This window comes from Chlorocebus sabaeus, chromosome 5 (assembly GCF_047675955.1).
Source record: "Chlorocebus sabaeus isolate Y175 chromosome 5, mChlSab1.0.hap1, whole genome shotgun sequence".
In the NCBI taxonomy this organism is placed as follows: Eukaryota; Metazoa; Chordata; class Mammalia; order Primates; family Cercopithecidae; genus Chlorocebus; species Chlorocebus sabaeus.
In genome coordinates this window covers 12,176,515-12,192,154 of record NC_132908.1, presented here as the reverse complement: position 1 = coordinate 12,192,154, position 15,640 = coordinate 12,176,515, and the positions used below count along the sequence as shown (strand labels likewise).

Genomic DNA, 15,640 nt, shown 5'->3' with positions numbered 1-15,640 from the left:
TCCACTGAGTACACAGGCCTCCATGTGGTGACTCGGGATCCAGGCTGATTCTACCTGTGATGCCACCAACTCGGTCTGTGGCCCCAAGGGAGGGGCTGAGAGTCATGCCTCAACCCCTAAGTGCTTCAGCCAAGAGAAGACACCTGTCGCTGCTGTTTGGGACTGAGCACATGATCACAGCTAACTACAAGGGGACTGGGAAGTGGCAGGTGAGGGGGGCAGCACGTGGGAACTTAGTGATGGATGTTTCTACAGTCACCCACTGAGGATTTTCCTCCTGGGAGTCAGAACCCAAAAGGTTAAAATAACAGGCACTATAGACATCAGACAAAAAGAACTTTATTGTGAGCCAAGTTTGAGGATGATAGCCTGGGAACACAGACTTAGTGGAAACCAAGAAGCCTGGAGTAGGCAATGAAGAAAAGGTGATACTACAATTGTGATTGGAAAGGCGGGACAACTCAAAGCGGGGAGTAAGTTTCCAGGTCCTAGATAAGAGATAGTTGTGTCCTTGTGTTATTAATTTTTTTTTAAAGACAGTCTCACTTTGTTGCCCAGGTTGGAGTGCAGTGGTGCGATCTCAGCTCCCTGCAACCTCCACCTCCTGAGTTAAAGCGATTTTCCTGCCTCCACCTCCTGAGTAGCTGGGATTACAGGCACCTGCCAACAAACGCAGCTGATTTTTGTATTTCGGGTGTAGAGGGGGTGGTTTCACCATGTTGGCCAGGCTGGTCTTGAACTCCTGACCTCACATGAGCCACCCACCTCGGCCTCCCCCATGTTCTGGGATTACAGGCATGAACCACTGTGCCGCCCGCTGGCTGCGTTCTTTTGAGTTTCTGATTAGCCTCTCAAAAAGAGGCAAACATCTCAGTGAGCAGAGGGATGACTTTGAATAGAATGGGACGCAGGTTGGCCCTAAGCAGCTTGACTTTTCCCTCTAGCTTATTGATTTGGGGGCGCCAACGTTTTTCCTTTCACAGTATATAGGGTAAAAAGTTAAGTACAAAGGCTTCTTGGAGTCTATAGAGGGAAGACTGAGTCTCCTGCTTTTGCTCTTCATCTGGTAGGCACCTGCTGCACGGCAGTGAAATACCTGATTAACTCCAGCCTCACTGGCCAGGGTTCAGTTTTCATTCATAGGCTTAGTTCCTATTACCTCTATGTCCAACCTACAGCCATCTTGGTCTACTTTTTAAGAAGTCAGTTTTTTTTTCTGATAGGTTCACATCTGTCTGATTCATTTTTCGTATCCCAGTTGCCTTAGCACACAGGTGTCCAATAAATGGTGTTTGCCTATAAGAATGAAGGAATAGGCCAGGCGTGGTGGCTCACACCTGTAATCACAGCACTTTGTGAGGCCGAGGTGGGCAGATCACAAGGTCAAGAGTTCGAGACCAGCCTGGCCAATATGGTAAACCCCGTGTTTACTAAAAATAGAAAAATTAGCCAGGCGTAGTGGGAGGCCCCTGCAGTCCCAGCTACTCGGAGGCTGAGGCAGGAGAATCGCTTCAACCCAGGAGGTTGAGGTTGCAGTGAGCCGAGATCGCACCACTGTGCTCCAGCCTGGTGACAGAACGGGCGCGGTGGCTCAAGCCTGTAATCCCAGCACTTTGGGAGGCCGAGGCGGGTGGATCACGACGTCAGGAGATCGAGACCATCCTGGCTAACATGGTGAAACCCCGTCTCTACTAAAAATACCAAAAACTAGCCGGGCGTGGTGGCGGGCGCCTGTAGTCCCAGCTACTCGGAGGCTGAGGCGGGAGAATGGCGTGAACGCGGGAGGCGGAGCTTGCAGTGAGCCGAGATCGCGCCAGTGCACTCCAGCCTGGGCGACACAGTGAGACTCCGTCTAAAAAAAAAAAACTCCATCTCAAAAAAAGCGTTGAGTGAACTCCAGCTTCAGGGTGTGGTTTAGTGCCCCAACTTTGTTGTTTACTTTGTGGTTTTAGACTTGCCATGGTAATTTTGGTTACTGTTTTATTTCTTGAAATGCAAATGATAGCACGTCAGCCATAGACTTCTAAGAGACTTGAGTGTGGAAATACAGGTGAATGCTTCATACACTGCTAGAGCAGCATGAGGACCCCATGATCCCAACACAGTGGCTTCCAGATTGGCTCATCATGGGTCAAGTACACGGTGATGAAAGGGCTCTTGGCTGGGCGCGGTGGCTCAGGCCTGTAATCCCAGCACTTTGGGAGGCTGAGGTGGGTGGATCGCCTGAGGTCAGGAGTTTGAGACCAGCCTGGCCAACATGGTGAAACCGCATCTCTACCAAAAATGCAACCAACGTGGTGAAACCCTATCTCTACCAAAAATGCAAAAAATTAGCCAGGTGTGGTGGCAGATGCCTGTAATTCTAGCTACTCAGGAGGCTGAGGCAGGAGAATTGCTTGAATCCAGGAGGCGGAGATTGCCATGAGCCAAGATCCTGCCACTGCACTCCTGCCTGGGCCAGAGAGAGACCCGTATCTCAAAAACAAAACTGTTGATTGACATATTATGGACTAGACTCTGGTGGGACCACAGACCCTGGAGACAAGTACTGTGATCATCTCGGGAAAAGACCAGGGCATGGGGTGACCCCTGCCTGGTGGGCTTCCCCCTGTATCCCCAGTTTCCTGGGGAGGGAACAGTCCACCACCAAATCCCATCCCCACAGCCTCCCAGCTGTTGGCCTTTGAGTGACTCACTTGTTCTCTGTAAAATGGTGATTACAGTTTTGACTTCACAAATAGTTGTAGAATTAAATAAGCATCTATGTAAGGCACTTAGCACCTTAGCTTATTACATAGACAAGGGTAGGTTTCCACGTCGGGGTTTCCTTTATCTTTGTGCCATCTTGGGCTAATGTCCGAAGAAGCAATGTCCCAGGTGGGGTCCCGCTGAGCCCAATCCACAAGGAGCGCTGGGAGTCATTGTTGGTGCCTGAGGGAGGGAGATGGCATAATTAGGCCAGAACCGTGAGGAAGGGGAGGGAGCATGGGGTTTGGTGCCTGTTAGCTCCCGTTCCAAGGACAAATAACTCATTGCTTAGTAATACTGAGACTCGAACATGTCCTTTTCTAAGCTTCACTATCTTGCATAGTTGGAAAGGGGTACAGATGATTGGTAAAGGATGCAAAGAATTTAGCACAGTCTACTTGATAAAAGGAGTCTGTTGCTTTTAGTATCGTTTTTATTTCCATTATTTACAGTTTACAGTGAGAACTCAAAAGGTGGCAATTGACTAAGGACTGGGCTGTGTGCCTCATGGCAAAAGTCTGAGCAAGAACAGGGAAGGACTAGAAGGCACTCTGGATGAGGCCAGGAGGGGTGAGTCTGGAAATTCACGGGGAATGTTGATCAGCGAGCACTGTGATGTCAGGGCTTGGGAAACTAGGGAAAGAGCTGCCTCCACCTGTAGCTGGAACCTGGGTTGGGCAGCTGCACCTATTCTAGAACTGCAGCCACTGGTGGCTTTCATGCATTTGAGGAGTGTTCAAGGCGGAGTGTGGTGGCTCAAGCCTGTAATCCCAGCACTTTGGGAGGCTGAGGTGGGGGGATCACTTGAGCTCAAGAGTTTGAGATCAGTCTGGGCAACATAGTGAAACCCCATCTCCCAACAAAAATTAAATCGGCCAAGCATGGTGGTACATGCCTGTGGTCCCAGCTGCTCCAAGAGGCGGAGGTGGGAGGATCATTTGAGCTTAGGAGGCAGATGCTGCAGTGAGCTGTGATCCCGCCACTACACTCCAGCCTACATGACAGGGTGAGACCCTGTCTCAAAAAGAAGTTGGTGCGACTGAGGAACTGAGGCTTGAATTGTATTAATTTCAACCACTCTTGAATACATTGTAAGACCTGTTACTCATTTTCTTATTGGGAAGCTTAAATATGTTCGAAACAACTTGACTATGTGAATGTTCTTTTCAATGGAAAATTTTATGAAACTTCAATTTGTAGTAAACATTTTTGCATCTGGATTGAGATACAGGAGCAGCGTAAGACACATGGCAAATTTCAAAGAATTAGTACCCCTGCAAAAAGGTGAATAGCTTGTAAATGTTTATAGTGACTCGAAATAGTACTTTTGATAGTGTGTTAAATAGATACAGTATTAAAATTTCACCTGTTTCTTTTTTGCAACGGGTTCTCGTAATCTTAAAAGTGACATGTGGTTTGTATCTTTCACTTGCACAGTATTCCTTGGAATGGTTCATCCTACTTTGTCAACATTAAGTATTTTGTTTTTGATTTGGTCCAGTTTGGTAGCCAAAAATAAATGGCCTATCATTTGTTTCAATTGCTCCTCCTGCCACCTGAGGTCAGACACGTTCTTGGGTCTATTGGTTTAATTCTGGAAATTGTGTGCCTATTCGATTATAGAATTTTTGGTATTTTCTACCTTGGTTTGTGGAATATCTTGATATTGCATATGTGTTTTAGATTTGTCTGCCTTTTGATTTTTGGCTTCTGTCATTTGATGTAAAGAAGTTAAGGTTTTTATGCTTAAACATGAAATATTTTCTTATGTTCAGGAACCTTTTTTAATCCTTTCATTTTCACCACGTGGCTCATTATTTCATCTGGGCTTTTAGAATTTGGCGTAAAGTGAGTATCCAACTAATGGGAAATTTGGGGGGCAAAACAGCTTTCTGTTTTAAATGGGTTTTTACTCAGTTTGTTCATCATTGAGTCTTAGAAGCAATCTTAAAAATCAAGACAGTCTTCTGTTACCAGCAGCAAATACATAAACATCTGCTGGAGATTTTTTTTTTTTTTTTTTTTTTGAGGCGGAGTAAAAAGAGTCCAGCCTGCTGCCCACGCTGGAGTGCAGTGGTGTGATCTCGGCTCAGTGCAACCTCCGTCTCCCCGGTTCAAGCTATTCTTCTGCCTCAGCAGCTGGGACTACAGGTGCCTGTTACCATGCCTGGCTAATTTTTTGTATTTTCAGTAGAGATAGTGTTTAACCAGGTTGGCCAGGCTGGTCTCAAACTCCTGGCCTCAAGTGATCCACCCACCTCTCGAAGTGCTGGGATTACAGGCGTGAGACACCCAGCCAGAAGAATGAATTTGACCCAGGGGCATATGGCAGAAGGAGAGCCCAAGGCAAGTTTTAGAGCAGAAGTGAAAGTTTATTAAAAAGTTTTCGAGCAGGAATGAAAGGGAGGTGTAAAGTACACTTGGAAGGAGGCCAAGCAGGTGACTTGAGAGACCAAGGGCACGGGCTGAAATTTGACTTGGGTTTGTATGTTGGCATGCTTCTAGGGTCTTGGGTCCCTTCCCAATTTGTCCCTCGGGGTGGACTGTTCGTATGTGCAGAGCCTGCCAGCACTTGGGAGTGGAGCATGCACTGAAGTGGAGTGTGCTCATTGAAGTTGTTACGAGCCCACGTGAGGTGTTCTTCCCTTACCAATCCAGTGTTTAAAACTCCACTATTTTGCCTTTCTGCATGCTTGAGCCCACTTGCCCAGCTCCTGAGATCTTACTGGGAAGTTGCTGATCACCAGTTTAGGGTGTGTGTTTTATTTATTTTTGTTTTATTTTTTTTTGAGATAAAGTGTTGCTCTGTTGCCCAGGCTGGAGTGCAGTGGCACAATCTCAGCTCCCCTCAACCTCTGCCTCCTGGGTTCAAATGAGACTTCTGCCTCAGCCTCCCAAGTAGTTGGGACTACAGGTGTGCAGCACCATGCCCAGCTAATTTCTGTATTTTTGGCAGAGATGGGGTTTCACTATGTTGGCCAGGCTGATTTCTAGCTCTTGACATCGTGATCCACCTCGGCCTCCCAAAGTGCTGGGATTACAGGCATGAGCCACTGCGCTTGGCCTCAGGCATGTCTATCTGTTGTGAGCCTGTCTTTCCCTGGCACTGGCTATGACCAGTTGTTAGGCCATTAACAACTGCCAGGACATCACCCGACAGTGGCCTGGCATTCCTGGTGGTGGTGGGGTGGGGGCTGCTGCTTCCTCGGTTGTGTCTGGCTATCTACCCACTGTAACGTGACCACCTATCATGATTCCAGGACCTGGTCTCCTTTCTCCTCTGGGGCTGATCTTGATGCGTTTCATGTGCAGTTTTCTGGGCCCTTTTCTATACATGAACATCTACGCCTTCAGCAACTGTTAGGTATAAACTGTATCATGTACCTATCATTCAGCAACCTGGTTTTTTCACCAGTTGTGTCTCGGCTGCGTCAGTATACCCAGACAAATTGCCTTTCTCTGAGTGGTATATTATGGTCCAAATATACAAAAGTTGACACAACCATCCCACCAATTGGAGGTGATCTGGGTTGTTTCCTGTTACTACTTTCTTGAGCTACTATACACAACTCAGGCCCCCCTGGCCAGGCTATCTTGCTGATGTTTGGGTAAATGCTTTTCAAGTGAAGATAGTGATGGTGGCTCCATCCTGGGGCGCACACATATTTCTTCGTCAAAATTTTCTCCAAAATGGTTATAGCAGTTGGACCACAAGGGAGGTATGAGAACAGCTGATTAAGTTTTTGGTGATTTGATAGAAACAATTCATTAACTTACAGCCCCCTGATGGCTAATGAGGTGGAACATCTTTTCATATGATCAGTGGGTATTTGCGTTTTCTGTGATTTGCTCATTTACACTCCTTTTCTTTTGGATTAGTATCCCATTTTCTTCTGAAATGGGGAGCCCTTGGGGGAAATTTCTTTCTCTAAAATATGTACATTGTGGATCAACAGCCCCCGAACTTTCTGGCAACAGGGATGAGTTGTGTGGAAGACAGTTTTTCCACAGATGGGGTTTGGTGGGAGGAGATGACGGTTGGGGAATGATTCAGGCACCTTACATTTCTTAGGTACTTTTTTTTTTTTTTCTTTTTTTTTCTTTTTTCTTTTTTTTTTTTTTTTGGGACAGAGTCTTGCTCTGTTGCCCAGCCTGGAGTGCGGTGGCGCGATCTCACCTCAGTGCAAGCTCCGCTACCTGAGTTCATGCCATTCTCCTGCCTCAGCCTTCCAAGTAGCTGGGACTACAGGCGCCCCCCCACCACGCCCAGCTAGTTTTTTGTATTTTTTAGTAGAGACGGGGTTTCACCGTGTTAGCCAGGATGGTCTCTCTCTCCTGACCTCGTGATCTGCCCGTCTCGGCCTCCCAAAGTGCTGGGATTAGTGGCTTGAGCCACCGCACCCGGCCTCTTGTATACTTTTTCTATAATACATTATAATGAAATAACTACACAACTCACTATAATGTAGAATTAGTGGGAGCCCTGAGCTTGTTTTCCTGAAACTAGACAGCCCTATCTGGAGGTGATGGAAGACAGTGACAGATCATTCAGCATTAACATTGTCACAAGGACACACAACCTAGATCCCTCACATGGGCAGTTCACAATAGGGTTCATCCTCCTGTGAGAATCTAAAGCTGCCACTGATTCGACAGGAGGCAGAGCTCAGGTGGTGTGATGTGAGCAATAGGGAGCAGCTGTAAATACAGATGAAGCTTTGCTTGTTCACCTGCTGCTCACCTTCTGCTGTGTCACCTGTTCCTAACAGGCCACGAACCTTTCTTGGTCTGTGGCCTGGGGTTTGGGGACCCTTGTCAATAACAATTTGTTGTAAGTTAAAAGTATCTTCTGGGATGTTGGTTGTCTTTCTTTGTTCATATTTTTGTCATGCAGAACCTTGAAACTTTGCTGTGGTCAAGTTTATCGGTCATTTCTTCCATAGTTTTTGAAAAACTTCTTTGTAAAAAACTTCTTTGTAAAAGTCTGTAATACTACAAACTCCATGACTTTCATTATATTAAAATAGCTTGAGGATTTGCTAATGTTTACTTTTGTGTGTGATGAGTTTTCTAATGTACTGACTTTCTGGATACACAGGCAGTTGTCGTAAGACTATCGAAGAGTCTCTCTGCTCATGTGAAATACCCCCTTTAACGTCTATTAAACCTGTGTCTCTACCCGGGTTTGCATTTTTTCATTGATTTGTGTATTCCTGCCTTGGTTTTGTAGAGCTTTGTTATGTTTTCGGTATCTAGTGGTTGGTTTCCCTTTTTCCTTCCCAAAATTGCCCTAGCACTTATGTATTTCGGAATAAGCTTGTTAAATTCTACAAAGAATTGACATGGCGCTAGGGTTGTGATTCATTAGATTCATAAAATTTGGGAAGAACTGACATCATTGAGTCTTTTTCATTCATGAGGATGATATTATAAGTCTCTGGTCATTCAGTAAATATTTACAGCTTTCTCTATATAGATCATTTTAAAAAAGACTTAGCTTTGTGGCTATTGTTTTTAAAAAACTTCCTATTATATCTTTGACTTGTTCATTTTTAGGTTGATATAGTATGGGGCTACACTGCTTAAAGTAAATTTGTTTCCTGAGCATTTTCTAGCTTGGACAGTTATCTATAAATAAGTACAATTTTGTATCTCCCTGCTATTTAAAATTCTTATCACGTAAGCTACAACCTCAAGTGCAATTTTGAAAAGTAGCAATGGGGTGGGGTGAAGTGGCTCAGGCCTGTAACCCCAGCACTTTGTGGGAGAGGATGGCTTGAGCCCAGGAGTTTGAGACCAGCCTTGTAGTCCCAGCTACTCAGGAGGCTGAGGTAGGATCCCTCAAGCCTGGGGAGGAGGTCAAGGTAGGAGGATCCCTTGAGTTTGGGGAGGTTGAGGCTGCAGTGAGCCATGATTGTGCCACTCCACTCCAGCCTGGGTAACAGAGGAGACCCTATCTCCCCACCATCCCCCACCCCCCAAAAAAGGCAATGACAGCATGCATCTCTCGTTCTTAAAAAAAAAAAAAAAAAAAATTGGGGCCATCTTAAGGCTAATAATACAGTTCCCATTAATCTGAGGGTTAATTCTCAGAGCAGTGTGATATTAGTATATCTATTCAAGCTTTAGGTTACATTTTAATATAAAGGGCTGAGTCAGTCACTTTTCTCTTTATTGCCTTCTCATATCTTTTTAAAATAGAACAGTAGTTTGGTTTGGCATAAAATTGTTAGGTCATGGCTCAATCCTTTAAATTTTGTTCTATTCTGGTTTTTTTTTTTTTTTTTTTTTTAAACTGTGGCCTGTTCTGGTTAACATTGTATTATCCTGGATATATGCAGGATTCATTAGCCTTATGATATAAGAACTTTGCCACGCTAGAGATCTCCTTTCCTTTAACCAGTTTTGTTTATCCTTTCTGATCAGTAAAATGAGTATTTTCAGCTCCAAATTTCTTCAGCTATATCCTTGTTAATTCTGTTTTAATTACTAGGGAAAGCTATTGCGGGATCTGGCCAGCAGCCCACAATGCAACGGGGCTCTCTAGTCCTGCCAGATGAGCAGGTCGAGAAATAATAGACACACAAGATAGTGAAAGCTGGGTCCAGGGGGTCACTACCTTCTGGTCCCATGGTGCCAACAATGCACTGGATATGCCAGCATTTATTAAGTTTAGTGAGAGCGGGGTAGGTTAGTGAGGGATTTAGGGTCATTTGATTATGAGGTGAGATGGTCACATGGGAATGAATTCTTTAACATAACATCTGTATGCAGAAGTACAGTATACAGAGATAAGAATTTACAATATAGTGTGTGCATCAGTAATTTCTAACAGAGCCTTAAAACGGGAACAGTCTTTCCATAACCTATGATTAGCAAGATATTAATCGGCAGTAATGGCTACAGCAAAGGCTGGTTACAAACAATTCATAGAAACAGGACGTGAAGTTAGACAACTGGTTAGACCAGAAGTTCTCAGAAGGGAGTATGCCTTAACCCTAAAGAGGCCTAGAAGAGCCGTGGCAAGATGAGGGCATTTTATAGCCCTATCTTATCCACATGGACAGGCGCCCCCCATGCGTCCATTTACGGACTCTCCACGAGGGTCGCATTCCATTCCCAGAGCTATGAACATCTGATTTCCTGGGATAGGAATCTTGGTGATGTGAAACCTCCCTGACTGCACGTCCATTCATAGGCTCTCTGCAGGGGGAAGCACATCACGCGCTGTTGGCTCATTCTGGCAGTCCAACCTAGCATTGTCTTCACACAATCCTGCATGCAATTTTGTATTTACAATAATCGGGAGCATTTCGTCTTTTATTCCATAGCAGTAGTTTCAGGGCATCTCCTACAGAAAGCATTGGTTTCATGATTCACTCTTTCTTGTCCTTTGTATTCATTATTATCTTTCTGGTTCTTCTGCTTTCTGATGTTCTCTGGTCTTTGGCCCTTTCTTCTGCCTTTTGGGACAAATGGATATTCTAACGTCATTTCTGTTCATTATCTCCAATGCGGAGTTACTCCCCGACCCCCATCTCCCCACTACCCCCCACCTTTTTTTTTTTTTTTTTTTTTTTTTTTAAAAAAAAAAAAAAAAGATCTTGCCCTGTCCTCTAGGCTGGAGTATGGTGATACGATCACAGCCTCGACCTGTCTACCTCCACCTCCTGGGTTCAAGTAATCCTCCCAAGTATCTGGGGACTATTGGTGTATGCCACCACTCCTGGCTAATTTTTAAACTTTTGTAGAGACAGGGTCTTGCTATGTTGTCCAGGATGGTCTCAAACTCCTAAACTGGAGCAATCCTCCTGCCTTGGCCTCCCAAAGTGCTAGGATTATAGGCATGAGCCACCAGGCCTGGCCTGACCGTCTCTTCATTGCAATCACATCTTTTGTAACAAGGTTTTCTTCTACTTTGGGGGATGGCTCTAGGCAAAAACCAGATTTTTTAGTCTCTTACAGTGAAAAGAACTTCTTAAAACTATGTGATGATGGATTATATGTGCACATGATGACTCATGGTTTGATATGCATCATCTGATTGGATTACCACAGTCAGGTATTTAAAGAGATGAGTATCCTTTCAAAAAGGATACACTAAGAGGTGAACTAAGGATGTTCTGTAGCTACTCAATGTCATAACTTGTAGGAAAAAGCAGAGAACCTGTGTTTTAACTCCCAGTGAGTGTATTGGCTGACCATTGAATCACTCGGGTGGCTTCCTAAATGCATTCTTGCCAGAGAACTACTCACTAGATCTGCCTACAGAAAGCACACACAGGTATCTGTGAAAGGCAGGGGCACCCAGGGGTCAAGAGCAAAGGCTCTAGACTCAGCACATGGTGTACATCTGCAAACCCTGAAAATCTGAGACAGGTCTCAGTTCATCTGGAAAGTTTATTTTGCCAAAGTTGAGAACACATGCCCATGACACAGCCTCAGGAGGTCCTGGTGACATGTGCCCGAGGTGGTCAGAGCACAACTGGGTTGTATACAGGCTAGGGAGACACGAGATACCAACATGCAGGATGAACATCGGTTCACTCTGGAAAGGTGGGGCAGGTCTAGAAAGGCAAGACAACCTGAAGCAAAAGTGGGAAGACTCAATGGGGGAGGGGGCTTCCAGGTCCTGGGTAGATAAGAGACAAATGGTTACATTCTTTTGACTTTCTGATGAGCCTCTCCAAAGGAGGCAATAGAGTGTGCATTTATCTCAGTCAGCAGAGGGGTGACTTTGAATAGAATGGAAGGTAGGTTGGCCCTAAGCAGTTCCAAGCCTAATTTTTCCCTTCAGCTTAGATTTGGGGTCCCCAAGATTTATTTTCCTTTCACACATCTGAGATTTCCTACTGTGCAACTTCAGCCTTGGTTTCCACATCTGTAAAATGGATAACAGTACCCGGGGAGAGATAATTAGTAAGATAATCCATATAAATCATAATAACTAGTACACCCTAGTGAAATTCTGGCTTTATAGCCATTAGTTACTGCTGCTGTTACAAAATGCTTTGGAACAGAAATAGGTCACATTTAGACCTTTGACCTCTTTGGCAGTCCTTTCCTTCCTCTCCATGGATTATCTCCCATTGGGTAATATTCATATAGGTTAAAAAATGTGGTTTTTGTTTGTTTTTTCTTTCTAGAGATGGGATCTTGCAATGTTGTCCAGGCTGGTCTTGAACTCTTGGGCTCAAGAGATCTGCCCCACCTTGGCCTCCCAAAGTCCTGGGATTACAGGCATGAGCCACTGCACCTGGCCAAGATGTCTGTTTTGTTTTTTGAATGTAACTTATACTTTGTTAAAGACTTAGATTATGGTAACTGAGTTTATCAGCCTGAGTTCTAAGCCAATTTGGCTGACTATGAAATGTGAGGTTATGTTCATGAGAGAACTGGGACTCGCACATAAAGATTTTAGTATACATGGTTAAACACTCATTGTTACTGCAGAATGAACACTCTTTCTCCATGATTTCCAATTACAAACTAATAATGCATAACCTTGTCTAAAAACAGCCTATGTGCCCAAGGAGAGCAGACATTCATGATTGCAGCTTTGGCCCTGAGCACCATGCTGCTTCTCTTTTTGCAGAGGGGGTTCCAAACATAGTGGCTATCAGAAAGCTGCTCATGGACCAAAATGTTATAAATCTCAGTGCCACAAAAGAGCACTTGAAAGTAAATTTAATTTTCCTAGCAAGGCAATTTTTACTTCTATAAAAGGGTACAATTCATGGGTGGAGCAATGGTGAGGGCACCCCTGAACAAAGGGAGGGGAAAGGGTTTTTATTCCTGATGTGGGTAGAACCTACTGCTGTGTCATTCCTGTATTGGGAAAGGTTGGACCGCACAGTCTAAGCTAATTTCGACTGGCTGTTTTAAAGAGAGCCAGGGGTACAAGTCAGAGTGGCGGGGTGAGTAGCTTGGTGGGAAGGACAGTTACAGAACAGGTGACTCAGCATGAGTCAAGACAGCAGGTGACCAAAGGTGACTCTGGTCAAAGCAGGTGACCAGGGGAGTAGATGTGAACTACTGATTAGAACTGGTGGGAAAGTTGTTTACTGAAATGAAAGGCCAGGGGACGAAGAGAACCGTGAAAAACTTTAAAATGGAGAACAAAAAAGATAGCTGAACATACTGATTCTTTGAAGAGAAACTTGGAGTTCACTATATTTAACAAAGAGGTGGTGGAAGGCATGAAAAAATGAACAAGCATCGTGTCTTGGTCCCTGTCTGTCCCTCAGCCCTTGAGTTCAAAGGGCAGAGGCATTCAAGTGTTTGTCGGGTTAATAAATGATTAACATCTGCTGGTGTGCTGCTGTTCTCCCTGGGAGCATGGCCAAGGTCTGTATCCCTGATTGATCCCCCTCTCTGGCTTTATCAGTGGTTTTCATCTAATTTGCAAAAATTTGCATAGAAATGACAGTCTCAAGGCTGAAAGAGACTTTTACCTCAAGTACCACGTAACCCACTGAATTTTTTGTTTTTTTAGTGGGGGTGGGGGTTGAGGAGACAAGGAGAATGGGTAAGAAGCGTTTTGGGTCTGTGATTATCAGAAGCATTCAAAGCAGAGCAACTCCATCCTGAGTGAGGACTAAGAAAATGAAAGTGGGACTTGGCAGGCTGCATTCTGGACTGTTAGCTATTCCTGGCCTCTAGATGTTGTGGTTAAGGGAACAGATTAATAACACTGTTAAAAATTTTTGGTGCCACAAAAGAAATAGCACTTGAACATAAATTTGATTTTCTCAGCAAGGCAATGTTACTTCTACAGAAGGGGGCAACTTGTGAGTGGAGCAATGGTGAGAGCACACCTGAGCAAGGGATGGGGTTCTTACTCCTAAAGCAGGTAGCACCTACTGCTGTGTCATTCCCCTATTAGGTAGGGTTGGACCACACAGTCTAAGCTAGTTCCGACTGGCTATTTCAAAGAGTAGTGGTACGAGTCTGGTGGGGTGAGTAGTTTGGCAGGAAGGCCAGTTACAGAACAGGTGACTCAGGATGATTCAGGACGGAGCAGGTGACCAGGGCAATAGATGTGACCTACTGATTAGAACTGGCAGAAAAGGTTGTTTACTGAAAGTAGGGACAAGGAGACGAGAATGAAGAAGTTAAACTTTAAATGGACAAAGAACAGGAGAGCCAAACATACTGATATATTGGTTCTTTGGAGAGGATGTCAGAACTCATTGTACTTAATAATTTACAGCCTAAAATATTTGAAGAGGTATTTATTATATCCAATAACACTTACTAAAGAGACCCAGACTTGGGAGTGTTCTTTTATCCTGGTATCTTGAACAGAAGCATTCCTAATTTTGCTTTAAAGATAATGATTCTTGCAAAATATAGTAATTAAAAAATTTTTTTATCACAAATCCTTACAGCAGAGCATGTCTCTCCCCATGATTTTTTTTTTTTTTTTTTTTTTTTGGTCACAGTCTTGTAGTCTTGCTCTGTTGCCCAGTTTGGAGTGCAACGGTGCAATTGCTGCTCATTGCAACTGCTACCTTCCGGGTTCAAGCAATTCTCCTGCCTTAGCGTCCCAAGTAACTGGGCTCACAGGCATGCACCACCACCCCTGGATAATTTTTATATTTTTTTTAGCGGAGACTGTGTTTCACCATGTTGGCTAGGCTGGTCTCGAACTCTTGACGTCAAGTGATCCTCCCACCTCAGCCTCACAAAGTGCTGGGATTACAGGTGTGAGCCGCCTTGCACCCGGCCCCTTACTATCTTTTTTTATGCTGTATAAACTAGTAACATACGCAGGGTGGACACATTCCCCCTCTTACTTTTGGGAATGCCCTGTTCTATGCATAACAGTTCTTTCACTACTTCCTTAGTAAACTTTTGCTTTGCATTGTAGACTTGCCCTGAATTCTTTCTTTCATGAGATTCAAGAACCCTCTCTCAGGGTCTGGATTGGGACCTCTTGCCTGTAACATTGTTACCTCCCTTTCAACCAAAGCAGCCTCCCTTATCAATTTATTCTGACTGCATTTTGGTGTGGAGCCCCAAAACTAGTTGGTGTCTCTGGGTCCCTTAAAATCTACGTAATATTTGGTGAACTTCTTAAAATCTCCCTTTTCATGGGTTTTTAGAAGTTCAAAGTACCCTCCAAGATTTTCCCAAATCCCAGGTGCTTCTAACATTATCGTTGTTACAGGAACGGGTTCCTGATCCCAGCCCTAAGAGGGTTCTTGGATCTCACACAATAAAGAATTCAGGGTGAGTCTGGAATAAAGTGAAAGCAAGTTGATTAGGAAAGTGAAGGAATAAAGGACAACTCCATAGACAGCAGCCCCGAGGGCTGCTAGTTGCCCATTTTTATGGTTATTTCTTGATATGCTAAACAATGGGTGGATGATTCATGCCTCTCCTCTTTAGACTACATAGAGCAACTGCCAGACGTTCATGGCATGTGTAAGTTGTCATGACACTGGTGGGAGTATAGCCATGAGGACGACCAGAGGTCACTCTCATCACCATCTTGGTTTTGGTGGGTTTTAGCCGGCTTCTTGACTATAACGTGTTGTATCCGCAAAGACCTGTATCTTGTGCGGACCTCCTACCTCATGCTGTGACTAAGAGTGTCTTAACGATCTGGGAATGCAGCCCAGTAGTTGCAGCGTCATTTTACCCAGCTCCTATTCAAGGTGGAGTTGCTCTGGTTCAAACCCCTCTGTCATCACCACGACATCTTCTCTAGTTTTCATGCTTGTGTGACATTCTTACTTGGGCTGAAGTGGTCAGACAGCCTGGGCTACCTTGTGTCACCATACTGTGCTGGGTAGAGGCTACTGCCTCTAGAAAACTGTGTCTATTGTGCCTTGAACACCCAACAGTGACTTTGCAGGGCCATCTCACTGGATAATACAACATGATA

General features: G+C 44.6%; 1 protein-coding gene across 1 annotated transcript in view; it reads right to left on the bottom strand.

Annotated features, from left to right (window-relative positions):
* Positions 1-323: 323 nt before the first annotated feature.
* Positions 324-15,640, bottom strand: part of SNX29 (sorting nexin 29) — a 638,098-nt gene continuing 622,781 nt past the window's right edge. The window contains exon 21 of the mRNA XM_007986063.3: positions 324-2,931. Within this exon, the coding sequence (XP_007984254.1) occupies positions 2,919-2,931 (13 nt within the window). The 3' untranslated portion in view covers positions 324-2,918. The remainder of the gene's footprint in view (positions 2,932-15,640) is intronic.